The sequence below is a fragment of the Accipiter gentilis genome, chromosome 7 (assembly GCF_929443795.1).
Source record: "Accipiter gentilis chromosome 7, bAccGen1.1, whole genome shotgun sequence".
Classification (NCBI taxonomy): domain Eukaryota; kingdom Metazoa; phylum Chordata; class Aves; order Accipitriformes; family Accipitridae; genus Astur; species Astur gentilis.
The window spans coordinates 8,296,388-8,310,940 of NC_064886.1; the positions used below are offsets into that span (position 1 = coordinate 8,296,388).

At 51.8% G+C, this 14,553-nt stretch overlaps 1 protein-coding gene and 1 non-coding gene across 2 annotated transcripts in view; both read right to left on the reverse strand.

Moving 5' to 3' along the window:
- Positions 1-14,553, reverse strand: part of VAC14 (VAC14 component of PIKFYVE complex) — a 65,688-nt gene that overhangs the window by 38,439 nt on the left and 12,696 nt on the right. Inside the window, exons 10-12 of the mRNA XM_049804440.1 lie at positions 13,211-13,271; positions 5,440-5,584; positions 5,070-5,135 (exon numbers count right to left, since the gene is read on the reverse strand). Coding sequence (XP_049660397.1) covers positions 5,070-5,135; positions 5,440-5,584; positions 13,211-13,271 — 272 coding nt within the window. The remainder of the gene's footprint in view (positions 1-5,069; positions 5,136-5,439; positions 5,585-13,210; positions 13,272-14,553) is intronic.
- TRNAG-GCC (transfer RNA glycine (anticodon GCC)) lies at positions 14,155-14,225 on the reverse strand. Its single transcript has one exon. It is a non-coding gene; the product is annotated as a tRNA-Gly (tRNA).

Here is a 14,553-nt window from a genome sequence, read left to right on the forward strand (position 1 = left end):
AGTCACTTGGTAATACGGCCACAAACACCCAAAACCAGGCTGCAACCCGAAAACTCCCTCTCCTCGCTCCTGCTTTTGCAAATCCCCCATTTTTCCCTGCTGCGGGTATGTGAGGGCCAGGTCTGCAACACCCCAAGCGGCAGGAGCACAAGCACTGTCACAGCACCTCTTTAAATGTGTTTAATTAGCATACAGGGAGCTTTACACACCACCTGATGCCAGTCTCAGGGCAGGATACCAAAGAGGTATTTCTTCATGCATTAGAGGGCAGGGAAGGAGGCAGGACAGGTCCAGCCAGTGGGATGGGGCTGGAGGAAGCTGGAGCTGCTCTGGAGAATCTCTGCAGGCCATGCTGCGGGGGGCTGGATGCCTGCAACCCCTTCAAATTCAGCACCCTGAGTCCCAGAGCTTACGATAGACTTTTATTTGCTACCCTGTCTCCCATCCAGCACCTTCCTCTGCACCGCAGGGAGCCAGGCACCCAAAGCCAAGCTCGCCAAATCCCACATCCTACAGCTTCATCCCACCCTGGACCCACCCTAAGCCAGCTCCCCAGGACAGGGATTGCCTGTCCTCTGTGGCAGAGGGGTTTTCTGTGGTTTTAGTCTGCTCTGTGATCTCACCCAGGAATGCTACAAGCACCATCTTGAGCCTGGACTGCCAGTTTACCACTAGTTGTTCGGTATGCGTACAAACTGTATGTGCATATGTATAAGCAAGCCATGCAATTATGGTCTGGAACTGGCGCTGAGCTAAGAAGCTCCCTGTGGATCGCACTCCCCCCAAGAAACTTCCTATTCCTACACAATGCAGTGCACAGATTATCTTTCAACTCAGTGCCCTTGCAGTACCTCGAGTCCTTGAAGAAAGCATCACCCCACCCTGCTTTAAGACTTCTGCTTACGAGCTGCTTCCACATATTGCAAGCTGGGCTGACTGCATTTTCTGCCATCCAACTGAAATTATATACCTCTCTCTGTACCCCACCATTTCAGTCCTAAGCTTACCCTCAGTGTAACCTCCCTCTTGAAAACGGGTAGCCTCCCTGCTTTGGTACCTTTGAGACTCTCTCCAGAGAAGCTTTGCTAGTTCTGAGTCTCTCTCCAGAGAAGCTTTACCACCAGAAAAATTAAAATAAAAGCCAGGCACACGTACATTGGAGTTCTTCTCTTTGCAGTCTTTAGTTTACACCCTCTGCTTTGCATGGAGTCACAATATTTCGGCTGAGGCAAATTAAAGGCTGGGAGCTGGAGCACAATGGCTCTAAAACCAACAGAGCAAAGCTCCAAACCAAACCATGCTAAGACAGCTATTCGCTTTGGCACAAGCTTTTGTTCAGCTTCATTGTACTGGGAATCAGGCGTGATGGGAGAAGTTTGCCAGGATTTAGTGTGACAGCACAGCTCAGAGCAGGGCAGAGACCTGGGCTTCGAAACCCTGCAGTGTTGCAGGAGGACACACAGGAGGGGTGTAGGAGTTAACAGCAAAGGAGAGAGATGAATACCAGTATACCACCATACCTGGGGTTCCTCCCCTTGCTTAATACTGGAAACCCAAGAGAGGGCAGAATGTTTCAGGTTGTCATGAAGAGGTTGGCTTGAAGGTCATGCAGATGTTCAGGAGTATCACTACCTCCACAGCCAGTGGTAGCCCAGACTTAGCTAACCCTCTCTAGGGAAGAGTACCAACTCCTGCCCCATGCCAGAAGGACACTTCTAAGGATGCTCTAGGAGATACAGCTGCAATCAGCAAGCTAAAAAATCCTTTGAATCTTCTTGCTGTATTCAAAGCCTTGCCTGGCCACTGCATAAACGCAGGTAGGTTTTCACATTAGCAGAGTTGAGAAGAAGCCGGAGTCTATCCTGCTTCACATCAGACACCAGCTCCACCTCATGCGTCATTCCTCCATGAGTCAGACAAAAAGTCCCAGCACAACTTCCAACCCCCAGCAAGATTGAGAGAAGCAGATAAGCAAACAGAAACACGTTCAGCTGTGATGAAGTAACTCAATTTTGGGGCCTGAGAAAGAAAAACAAAGCAAAGAAAGAAAACCACCAGCATCACTGCTTCACGGTTTTCTCAGAGATGCCCTCACTGCCTGTTGCGTTCACCTGAACTCAGCACCTGGGTCCACCTAGGAAGGACCTAGGGAACTGAACAGCTACCTCAGAAGCTACCTTTGCACCAGGAGCTTGCAGAGGGAGATGAAGACCTGAAGAACAGGTCTTCTTTTCAGCAGTGCCTATCAGCAACAGTGCTTTTAACCTATGGGTGGAAAGATCCAACCTGCTGCTCCCAAAGAGTATTTGGGCTTTGACTTTTCACCTTTTCTGACATCAATTCTTCAACTGGGTGTCAGGGCTGCGAGACAAACACCGACAAAAGGAGCAGCTTGCGCAGAAAAAACGACTCCCAGCAGGATCCTGTTAGTCTTGGAGCCGTAAGGAAGTTTTTAAGCACATCAAATTTTAACCACAGCTTTTAGAGATTGCCTTCAAAACCAGGTCTCAAACGCAGGATGGAGCATCTCCCTGCTGGGGAAGCACAGGAACCAGCACGAGGTGACGCAGTGCAGCAGTACAACATCTGACAGCCAGGAATCCTGTATCCCGACTTGTCTACATATCAAAGAGAACTGCTTGCTTCAGCTTTGCTCCGACTTCTCTGCGCTGCCTTTGTGAATTTTAACTAGGTCTCTTGACCATTTCTTTACTGGCCCAGGAGAACTGGGTAGGAAGGGGAATAGTAGAGAAGGCAGGGATGACTCAGGATGCCACAGATGCATCATGAGATACTGGCCCCTGTTCAGCATGGTGGAGGTGGTGCAACACCTTGTGCTACTTGAACGATAAAAAAAGGCGTGACAACTTAAAGGGCATGGATCCGGCTCCATCCAGCTCAAGTCTCTCCTTGCCTTAGGCTTGATTATTCATGGCAAGTGCACAGAGAGACTTGGAGCAGCTCAGCTAGACCAGACCTTAAAAATAAAGTGCCTGAGCATGGTCTTTCAGTCTGATGCAAAGCCCCGACTAGCACTAAACCCCCAAAGCCAGATTGTCCTTTGATGATGAGCTAGAGAGAAACAACTCCCCCAGGATAGCTTCAGGGGGCATCAGGAGAGCGACAGCTAGCCTCCAAACTGTGCACGGAAGCCAGGGGATCCGCAGGCACTGCAAAAGGATGTTCAACCTTGCTGGGAAGAAAGATGGTACTGGCATTGCTGCCCAGCCAGGTTCCCTTGGGGAGGGCAGCATTGCAGGATGAAGACAGCAAAAAAACCCCTGAAGATGTGTATACACTTTGTGCTACATCACACAATGTGCGGAGCCCTTACCTGGAAAGGGGAGGGAGATGCTTCCACCAGAGAGCTGATGGGTTAGCTCACATAGGACCCCACACTAACCCGGTGATCCCCAGCCCATTAGCCAAGAGCTTCTGGGAATCCCAATCTACTCCAGGACGACGCGATTGTGCATACAAATACTGTACTGAGCAGGGAATAATGGCTAAGAGAGCATCCCGCATCCCCTTTTCTAATAGGCACTGACACTGCAGGTTAGCTAGCTCAATCTGTCCTCATTGTTCCCCAAAATGCCCAGCTCAAAAACCCCCTACTATTTTGGTCATTTCTATTTCCTCTGCAGAAAGCAGCAAATCTGGTTGGGAGCCAGCTGAGCAGTGGTGTTTAATGGATTGACTCGTCTATGGATTTCCTTAAAAAAAAAAACCCCTCCAAACATTTAAATAAATAGAAGACAGGATTAAATAAATCAGCTTAAAATTACTTTTGAGCCATTCCCAGTTATGTCACATGGAGGAAATGCATCACCAGGGTCCTTTCTTCACTGCTTTTTTCAAATATTAATAAGCAGTGTAATTGCAACATGACTCACTGCGATCCCCTGCCAAGCTGGAGAGACTATCTGCAAGATGCAGGCTTTCTAGAGCGTTGCAAAGGCAGATGTGTGCTTGGGGACTCTTTTGGAAAGGTTTGCATCATAAGCAGCATGGTATGGAAAACGGCCAGGCAGTCGCTTGCCTTTGCAAGTCATTCCCTTGCTTCCTCATTCCCTTCCCTCCTCTCTTAACAACACCTTACACATGGGATTTATTGTGGGGTTGGGGTTTGATGCCCTGAGCGTGTAAGGCAAAGCAGACAGCGCCTGATTTTTATTCCATGAGGAAGGTCTGGGCTGAGCAACCAGCTGGGATCATTTGCCACTCTGGGCAAGAGGTATCCAGCTGATGGCAGAACTGCTACCAGTGCCTGGGCCAGCTGTGTGCCAAAGCTGCCAGCCTCCCACCCAAGCACTAGAAATACTCCAAGGATGCAATGGAGAGGGAGAGAAGACAACAAAGATGCCAAAATTAAGATGACTGGAACCAGAGAAGAAAGGTGAGGAAGAAAAACAAGGAAATGGGAAAATGGTGCAGCACCTCAAGAAGAGAGCAGCCTGGGAAATGAAGAGCACTGCACTGTGAGAGCAAGGTGCAGGCAGGAGAGCGAAGGCAGAACAAACCGGCTCACTCATTGCTGCCTGACTTTCTTTGCTCACTTCCAACCCGAGCAGTTCCCAGCCAACCTGATGCCACTGGGCATCTACTGCAGCCCCAACAAGCAATGCTGATGCTGCCCTGCTAGCAGTGGGTGCTACTTAAGCACCTAGTGACTCGGATTTTGCAGCGCTGGCCTGACACGATCCCCCTCGCATCTCTACAGAGCCATCACAAAGTGCCCTAATTCCCATTCACCAAGAAGCCCCAGCTGTCTTCCCAAATTTTTAGAAATAGGCTTTAAGGAACCAGTTCTCAGAGATAGAGAGGAAGGTTTATACAGACAGAGGGTCCCAAACACTCCAGCCTGGAACTGGCTGGGCTTTCAGCCAGGCAGTTACCTGCAGGCTCTGCATTGGGTCTTCTTCAGTTTAGGCAACGGGGATAAACTTCCCAGTGCCAACACTGGCCAAGCCTCACAAAATCCCTCCGTTCAACCCTCAAAATCCAAAGCCCAGCTAGATGCGGAGACAGTAAGCTTTCAGGAGGACTTCTACGGCAGCTGCAGCACTTACCTCATCCGACTCATCTGAGAGGGTCCGCAGCAAGATGGGGAAGAGGCTGTCAGTGTGTCGAAACATCTAGAAACAGAAAGATGGACAGCATCAGTCCTACAGGCCTGCTCACCCCCTGCTACAGGACCCCTCGCCCTGGGGGACACTGCTGAAAGCTTCACCAGCATTTTCCATCTGAACCGGAGAGCTCTTCTTCCTTAAGCTACTGGGTATCCAGCAGCCAAAGCCTTCTCAGGAAAGGCAGGTGGACACACGGTTGCAATGCTGCCGAGATAATTATAGCCAATTCAAAGAAAGGAACAGGCTGGGAGCAGACAAGCTCTGTCCCACAGAGGAAGCAGCAGGCTTGCACGTCAAGTCCCCAACCTACCTTACGAGGAGTCTTGATGTACAAGTGGTAGAGCCATTTCAGGACTGCAATTCTGGTCATCATCCCAATGGACATGTCATGAAGGTGGCAGTCCAGCACTTGAACTATTCCATCCAGATTCAGGGTCACCTGGATCCTCTCAGAGCTGCACAGAAAGGAGAGAGGCTGGTTCAGTGCTGTAATGTCCAACTCTTCGCACGGTGGGCAGGTCTACAACACACCAGAGGCTGCACAAACATCTCAGCTAAAAACCCTAAGAAACATCAACTGTCCCCTTGGCCTGCTCCTGCCCCATTCAGCCTGGTCACCTACATTTCTTACTCTGTGCATCCAGATCTACTCATGGCAAACCCAACAACTGTGCTCGTGTCTTCAAGAGTTATGACAGCCAGGAAGCAAGCTCCAGGCTTGCAAGCCTGTGGGGTCATGGCTGGGCATGGCCAGGTTTGCCCATGTGGCATAGGCACATTCTAACTGGCATTTCAAGATGGGGAAGCACAATGAGAGACACAGCAACGCACCAAAAACCTGTTTTGGAAGCAACAGAAATCTTCCAGGCTTCAAAGTTTACCACTTTCCCAAAACAGCTGATACCTACGCATGACAAGACCCCACGCTAGATGAATCCAGTAGCTTGGCTGAGTTGAGAAACTGGTCCATATTGCAGTCACCAGGTTTGGCGTGCAAAGACTAGAGATCCAGAAAATGCACTCAGAATCCAACTCAAGTTTGACCAGCTCAAACATCTGCAGAGAACATCAACCCATGTGTCCTCAAACTCCACTAGCTGGGGCCACCCAACCAGGTGAGGACATCCAGTTTCTGCTAATCCCAGCAGACTCGTGCTGAGGACTGTAGATGGTGTCCTAGCTGGCAGCATTTTTGGGGTGCAGCTCTCTGCTACAAGACTGCTGTCCTAGTTTCAGCTGGGATAGAGTTAACTGTCTTCCTAGTAGCCGGTACGGTGCTATGTTTTGAGTTCAGTATGAGAAGAATGTTGATAACACTGATGTTTTCAGTTGTTGCTCAGTAGTGTTTAGACTAATGTCAAGGATTTTTCAGCTTCTCATGCCCAGCCAGGGAGAAAGCTGGAGGGGCACAAGAAGTTGGCACAGGACACAGCCAGGGCAGCTGACCCAAACTGGCCAACAGGGTATTCCATACCGTGTGACGTCACATCTAGTTTAGGAATGGGGAAGTGGGGGCAGGGAATTGCCGGCCGGGGACTAGCTGGGTGTCGTTCAGTGGGTGGTGAGCAATTGCACTGCACATCATTTGTACATTCCAATCCTTTCACTATTTCTGTTGTCATTTTATTAGTGTTGTCATTATCATTATTAGTTTCTTCTTTTCTGTTCTATTAAACGGTTCTTATCTCAACCTGCGGGTTTTGTTTCTTTTTCCTGATTTTCTCCCCCATCCCACTGGGTGGGAAGGGAGTGAGCAGCTGTGTGGTGCTTAGTTGCTGGCTGGGGTTAAACCACAACAACTGCCTTGAGAACATCATCTTGTTTCCCAAAAGCTGAAGATAACTCTGGTCATCAAGCAGGATGAAAGCAAACAACTCCCTTAGTTCACCAGGACACTGCCTCTTTTAGAACACCGACAGCCTGCAGAGCCTTAGCTCTTGCTCCCTGTTTTTTCCCCAAATAGTTGGGACCTGCATAGGGACAGGAGACCCCAACACAGAAGAGGTCATGTAATGGGAATTTTTCGTCCTGTTTGTGATCCTGAAGTCTACCTGATGGTTTCCCACCTCAACAGCAAGGACGTGGGAAGTACCTGTTGCATGAGACTAGGTTAAGGAGAGATGGTTGGACCCGAGCCGAGATGGTTAGAGCAGACCTCCAAGAGGTATCTGCATTGAAGAGCTAAGTCACTCCTGTCCTACTCAAGCTACTGAATTATTCAAGGCTGGACCAGACTCTTGCTGATTTTTCTAGCGTGTGCAGAGCTGCTCTGCCTCTTGTTTGATAAGAAATCCTAAGGGGCAGATTTCTCATGGTATAATTTGCAAGGAGAGCTGTGGCTTAATAGGATTTGATCTTCCCCAGGACACACGTTGTAAGGACGAGACGAGGAGTCTGCAGCCCCTCACAGCCCTGCAAATATCTGACTGCTTGGGGTGCCTCACGTAACAGATTCTGGGGTCTGCAAATTGCATTTTGAGTTGGAATAAGTTTTGCTTTGATGTTGCAAACAACAGCCAAGGGCCAAATGCTCAGATGTGTAGAACTGAGGGGAAGAAGGGACCCAGAAAACGGGGAGTTTCGGAGAGATGTCCAAGGGAGCAGTGTCCCAGGCCATTTAAGCCAGCCTGAATGAGCCCTATATTTGGTTTTCCTGCAAAATCTGGTTTTCTTGCAGCGGTGCAGCCTGCTACCCACCCGGCATGGGGCTCCCAATGGAAGAGGAGCACGAATCCTCAACCCAATTACATCTCCATGCCAAAATACACGTTGCCTGCACAGGATGGGGAAAAAACCTCAGGGTACTGTGTGTTTTCAGAGGGAAGCAGCTGAAAGGGTGACACACAGAGAAGTGGTGCGTGAAGCCAGCCAGTTTGGAGGTGGCCTCAATGCTGTCACATCCATGAGCTCTGTGCTGCTGCGAGGCAGGTGGGGAGGACGCAAGGTGGCATGGTTTGCCACAGCACCCTTAGAGGAGGATGCTGAACTTCTGCCAGCACAGCAACAAGCCACTTCCAGCCCAGCTTGAGCCAAAATTGCTTGTGATAACCCCTTCCCCAGTAATGCAATACCTGGGCAGAGGCTGGGTGGCTCAAGCCAAAATCCACCCGAGCTGACTGCAGGAGGTGGCTGGCAGCGCCGGGCTCACCTCGAGTCAGCCAGACCCCAGCCACGCCATGTACCACTGCCCTGCAGCTCTGCCAGGCTCAGCTCCTGCTAAAAGGCATGGTGGCTGGGCAAAGCTCCTCGCCAGTTAACCTCTCCCCGCATATGCCAAGAAACGTTTTAGGGAGGTTGCTGGTGGAGAGCAGGTCCTTTACTCGGCACAAAACCAGGGCACCATTCTGAAAGGCAAGAGGTCCGATGAACATGGGAAATTGGGCTAAAAATCCCCCACCGACCATGCCCCTCTGCCTCCAAGATGGAGCGGTACCAGATTCCCGTGGGCTACCACCTTTCCAGGGGGAAGGCAGCAGCCAAGCACGGTGAGCGCTGCCGTGGCTGCAGCTCCAAAGCAGGCTCGCAGCTCGCCCCGGCTCTCCTTAATCCCCAGGCACTGCAGAGCGAGAGCAGTAGTAATGGCATTGCATTAATGCGATCCTTTGGGCCTGCCACGCTGGCTCCCAGCGCCAGCATCTGCAGCAGGGCAGATGTCAGATGCAATCGCTTCCATCTAACCCACTACCCCAGATTCTCCTCCAGAGGATGAATGTGGCCCCGGCCTCGCCTCTGTGGCTCGCCTGTGACAGCAAAAACATGTTTTTAGGGCGAACTGAGCAACAATGGGAGCTGTACCAGGCTCTCACTTCCGGATACTGGTAGCTTTTGCTCAAGCTGAGCGGTGGGGCAGGAGACCCCCCCCCCCCCCCCCAGTACATCCCCCCGTCTCAGAAAGCATCCTCCAGCACAGGAACAAAGCTCATTTTCTTACTGCGTTTAACCCACAGTGATGTTTTTCACATGTTTCCATGTCCCTTATCAACTAATTTTCTCATTTCTCCCCTTTCCTCAAGGGCTTCTGCCATCTCTCTCCTCAGCGGTCGCCTTTTCTCTGCCAATGCGTGAGCTGTCATCTCCCTCCTGGCCTCCTGCCCAACCCAGCTGCTTTCCTGACCCCATTTTCAGACAAGGTTAAGGTCTAGGCCGGGCTCTAGCCTTTAAGTGGCCTTGCCAAGGGTGGAAATACTCAGGTTCTTTCATTGTGGTCCAAGTCACAAGGGCAGCTCCTATACGGCCTGGCAGCTGTGCTGCTCAACAGGCTCGAGCCAGCGGCCAGGAGGTAAATAGCTCCTCTCTGCTATTGGTGCCACAAGCTGTCGCTTTCTTGTCCTCCATCACTCTCATTTCGGCGCTCTTGGCTTCCTTCTGCTTACTGTGGTTTCCAAGTACTGGAAGTGCCCACAGCACAAGTGCAAGCTGATCTCCCAGGGAAGCGATGAGGCTAAGGTCTAGGCAGAGGCAAGCTGTAGACCACCACGACAAGGGCTGGGGCAGTGTGCCCGAGGTCCCCCTCCAGCCCATCCATCCAACGGCGTGGTGGGAGCAGGGAAGGGAAACCACCTCCTTGCTCCAGGCTGGAGAGGAGGGCCAGGAGGAGCCTCCCCAAGAAGACACCCTGGACCCGAAAACTGCAGCAAGGCAGACTCCGCCAGACAAGCTGCTGGAGAACAGGACTTCAGGGCAGGCTTAGCGCACAAGCTCAAAGCAAGCCATCGTGCTTGCCTTCGGCCAGCCATCTCCTGGGTGCAGCAGGGCACCCAGCACTATCCCTACCCCTCTACCCAAGTGTTCATCAAATCGATGAGCTCCACAGCTCACCGGCTACAACCACAAGGCGTGCCGGGCTCTGGGCACAGGGCTATGGTTACTTCCAGCACAAAACAAGCGGCAGCCATTTTAGCTTTGTACTAAGCCCTAACTACCATGTTTAAAAGTCCAATTTAAAGGCAGGCTTGGGCAGTTTAGCCACATGGCAGCCGTTTGCCCTTTCTGCAGAGCAACAAGCAGCTTCACGTGTCCACGTGCTGCTGAACACCACCCAAAACAAGAAGCCTTCCTTGCATCAGAAGGACCACAAAGGCTCTTCTGGAGCCCCCCATGTGACTTATCTAGTTTGGCGAGGGATCGCGGTCCCATCACCCTTGTCCAGCTGCCATGCATCTAACCCAAGCAGCCCTGCTGACCGCTTGCCAGCTGTTCCCGGCCCTCCACACCCAGCAGGAGGGTTGGGAAGTGGTGTCACACTGTCCAGGTCTTGTACTGAAACACCGATGCAGTTACAAGAGCCTAAAAGGCACTTTCCAGCTGTTCTGGTCCAGCGCCACGGGATAGATGCCTGCATCTTCTCATGCAGCAGCTCAGATCGACGGAAGGAAGCCCGGGCTCTGCTCCAGCAGCCACGCTTCCACCTCCCCTTCCTGATCCAGGCTCACACCAGCAATCGCAGCATTGGCGGGGTCAGCTAGGCCACGGGAAGGCTCCAGCGCCTCTGAAACACGCTTCTGGTCTGCTTCCAATGACGGTTTGTGCAGAAGCTGGAAGCAGGGACCCCCACCTGCATGGGGAACCCCACTCCAGCCCTGTGCAGCCAAGCTCTCCCAGGAGCCAGTTTCTGTCCCAGCACAGACATGGTCCCCATTTCCTAGCGAATGCAACCAGGAAGCTGGCAATTACCCTGGAAGTATTTTGGATTGCCAACAGCACATTTTAGGAGCAGGGAGGGCGCATGTGTCAGTTTGTGGCCATAGGAACGTGCCCAGCATCCATCTATTGAGCATTCAGACCTCGTCATCTTCTTGGATGGCATCTTCATGGAAGACGTCCCTCTGCAGACACCGGGCCGTGAGCTCCTCCGCCCCTGCTGACTGAGGTCCTCCTTTCACCGCGGCTGCAGTGCTATCCCTCTGCAGACGGCTGCGCAGGGAGGGCAGGAGAAGGGGGCGTGAGAGCTGGATGCCTGGCGCCGGGCCATGCTCCATCACTCGCTCACCAGGGGAGACTGGGGGAAGCAGGGAGGGGAACGAACAAAAACACAAGCAAAGAGTGACTTCATCTTAAAAGGCAGCTGCAACTTCCTCCGTTTGCAGGCTTTCCAGCTTTTCAAAGCAACGCGATGGTTTCCTGCGGTCCTGTCTTGACACCCAGTGGGCATTCAACATGCAGGCAGCTGCCTGCTCCCTGGTGTGAGTTACAGCTGCAACTGGCTACGGGTGCCAGCTCTCACCTTCCCCTGGCTCCAGGGCGAAGCCAGACAGCCTGAGCAATAGATGGAGCAACAGGCAGAAGTCCAGGGCTCCTGTTGCCCATGTACGGCCCCCAACCCCGTGCCAGTCCCCCAAAACAGGTGCCATGGCAAAAACGTTTCAGGTCCCGACGCTGGGCCAGCAGAGAGGTCACACAGGGTGGGGAAATAGGCTTCGGGGCAGGTAAACCCTACGACAAAGCCTGGAGTTTTCTGTTTAGAAGGGCTTAGGAGGGCTCCAGCACAAGTCCTGCTGCAAAACCAGGTCTCAAGAGACACGAAGGGTCTCGCCTGCTGTCCCAGACAGTTTTCCCCAGTGCTTGGGGAGCTGGCAGACTGCTTCAGCTTGGGCAGCCATTCTGGCTCTCAGTGACACTGTGACCAAGTCACTGCAGCTCTCCCTGCTTCTGTCCCTCTTTGATATTCACTCTCTCTCTCCCCCAGGTGCAAGCTCTTCAGGACAGAGACACAGTTATCACTTGTCCTCCTGGGCTCCTTCCCCTTCCCAATTTCAGCCCTGTGCACACCCAGTTCTGCACCTGGTAAACTTCCAAGGGCTGAGCAGGGCCAGGACACAGCAATCACAGGAAAGCCAGAGAAAACCATTTAAGTCAAAAACCAAAATCTAGGTGGAAATGAAAAGATCTGTACTTTCAAGAGAGGAAAAAATGAAGGGTATAATTAAGATAAGAGAGTTGCTGGGCTTTGCAGGAGTGCAAAAAAAAGAACGGAGAGTACAGACCATCAACCTGAAAAGCTGACGCTTGCATTGCTCTGGGATGCGTTACGATGGGCATCACCTGTCAGTCTTGCTGGTAGGAGGCAGCTAGGGTAACACATCCTATTTTGGGGATCACAACAACAAATAAATATCTGCATCAGCACAATAAAAGTGTTGGAAATCATGACCTCTGATGAAAGGAACTATAGGCAGCAGGAGGAAAGGAAAGATGCATTATAAGAGCAAATAGATTTGTCCCCAGATTCACCGACAGCTGGATGGGAAGATATTTTCAGGAGAGATGATTTACACGAGATATTGGGAGACATGATGCTGGGCATGGAGCTGTTCTTTGCAGGCCTGGGGCTGACTAATGCCACCCAAGGGTGGCAGGAGGACAGGCTGGCAGCAGATGCTACCGAGACCCCTTGCCTCTCCAGCAGCTGGAGCTGGACGGTGTGGCCCCAGGTACTGCCCCACAGCACCGTGCCGTGGTGGGCTGCCAGGACTGCAGCACGGAGGACTGTTGTAACCAGAAGCAGGGTCAGCGCTCTCCAAGCTCTTCTGCCAGCCCCAGACGGCTCACATACCACCTTCTCATGAGGTGTCTGCACCTCTGGCAGACCAGCACACCGCTGTTCCTCTACCACTATTCCCCTGCAAAGGTAAGAGGGAACCAAATACCTCCTATTTTGGCCAAGCTAGAAGAGCCATAACCAAGACAACCATCCACCTTCTCCCTACCTTCACCCTATCTTTTAGCTGAAGTGCCCAACCATGGGAGCTTGAAGACAGGCGAGGTGCACAATCCCAAGTGCACAGACACTTGCTGCCTCACCAGACCTCCCTGGGGGGCTTTGCAAGGTCTCCTGGATGGGGGACAAATATCTCAGTTTACCATAAAGTCAAGACATTTTGGTGCAAATGTATCAGTGAAAAGCAGTCTGCTCCTAGAGCATCCCCAGTCATCCACCCCACTGTGACCCAGGAGACCCCAAACTGGTTTCCAGCCCTGACCACCCTTCCCTGCAGCTTTGTCAGCATCTGTCAGTTGTCGTCTGTACCCCTCGAGGCCTTCCCTTGTTCTCAAGCTGCTCTGAAGCAACAAACAGACGCTACCTGGTTACTGTGAAGACACTGCTGTTGCTGAAGTTGGAGTCACCGGATGCATCCAGAGAGCCTGGGGGGGGCCAATAAAAAGGAAACACGGTTAGTGGAATGGCAGGGAAGGTGGACAGCAGGACTGGGAGGCTGGAGAGCTGCATGACCTTCTGCAAAGACATTACCAGCCATCATCTGAGGGTCTGGGGACCCTGAGGATCCCTTCTGCCTGCAGTGAGCATTTTAGACTCCTTGTCAAGCTCTTCTCTGCTACCAGAGGTACTGGATGGAGCTGGTACAGGATGGCACTTATCCAGCAAAATGCAGGCTGCACAGCTTCAGACCTCTGCTCCAAACTGGGTCTCCGTATCTGTAATAGTGACCCAGATACAACCTTATGATGGTTTCAACCATTCTCAAAGAAGGAGCTCAGAACTGCAGAGCTGCCTTCCATTGTCTGGATTTCAATGCCTAGAGATACCACACAAGCATAGGAAAGGCTGAATCCAACCCAGGACATCTCCACCTGGCCAGGTCTCCTGCGGTGTGACTCCATGTAGAAACCAAGCTACCCAAACAGCTTTCCAGCCTAAGCCGCCTGCTAAAACTGGGTCTTACAAGCACGGCAACAAAGCACGATGGGATGAACTTGAATCCTCATGCCCCCTTGTGCCAACTGCCTCTACTCACACACGCAGCGGCACCACCACATCAGCACAACCAGGGAACGGAGCTGAGAGTTTGTGATGCAAAAGCATCCTGCCTGCTTCAAGGTGCAATCCTACCCCAAAGGGGTAGAGATTAAAGCAATTAAACTTTCTGTTCATGTTTTAAAACTCTTCTCCAATAGATTTTAATAAAAGGAGGTACTCTTGGGACAAATAAGGAACAAAAAAGAAAACTTTTTGCTGCTGTTCTATGGCACTAAATTTTTCCATCCCAACCCACCCAAAAAACCCTGCTGCATTGGCCGGGAATCGAACCCGGGCCTCCCGCGTGGCAGGCGAGAATTCTACCACTGAACCACCAATGCTGCCCTCTTCCTATCCCTGTGCCCCGGCTGCCTGCTCCTACCGGCCCCGCACACTGGCACCTACATGCTGCCCCACACAGCTCCCTGCCTCCTTGCCTTCGACCCAGCTGCTACTGTACAAGAAAACCCTTCAGCCTTTTAATTCCCACCTTCCTGCTCCCTCTCACGGCAGGATTTTCCAAAAGCCGCTTGCAGGCATGTTACAGAAGAGCACTGGGCTGAACATACAGTCCCAGAAGAATACAACAGATTACCCGCACGATTCAAATGTTACACCTATTTCACACACCTGGACAACAAAAATGTGCCAGAAGTAGCATTCAGTTAT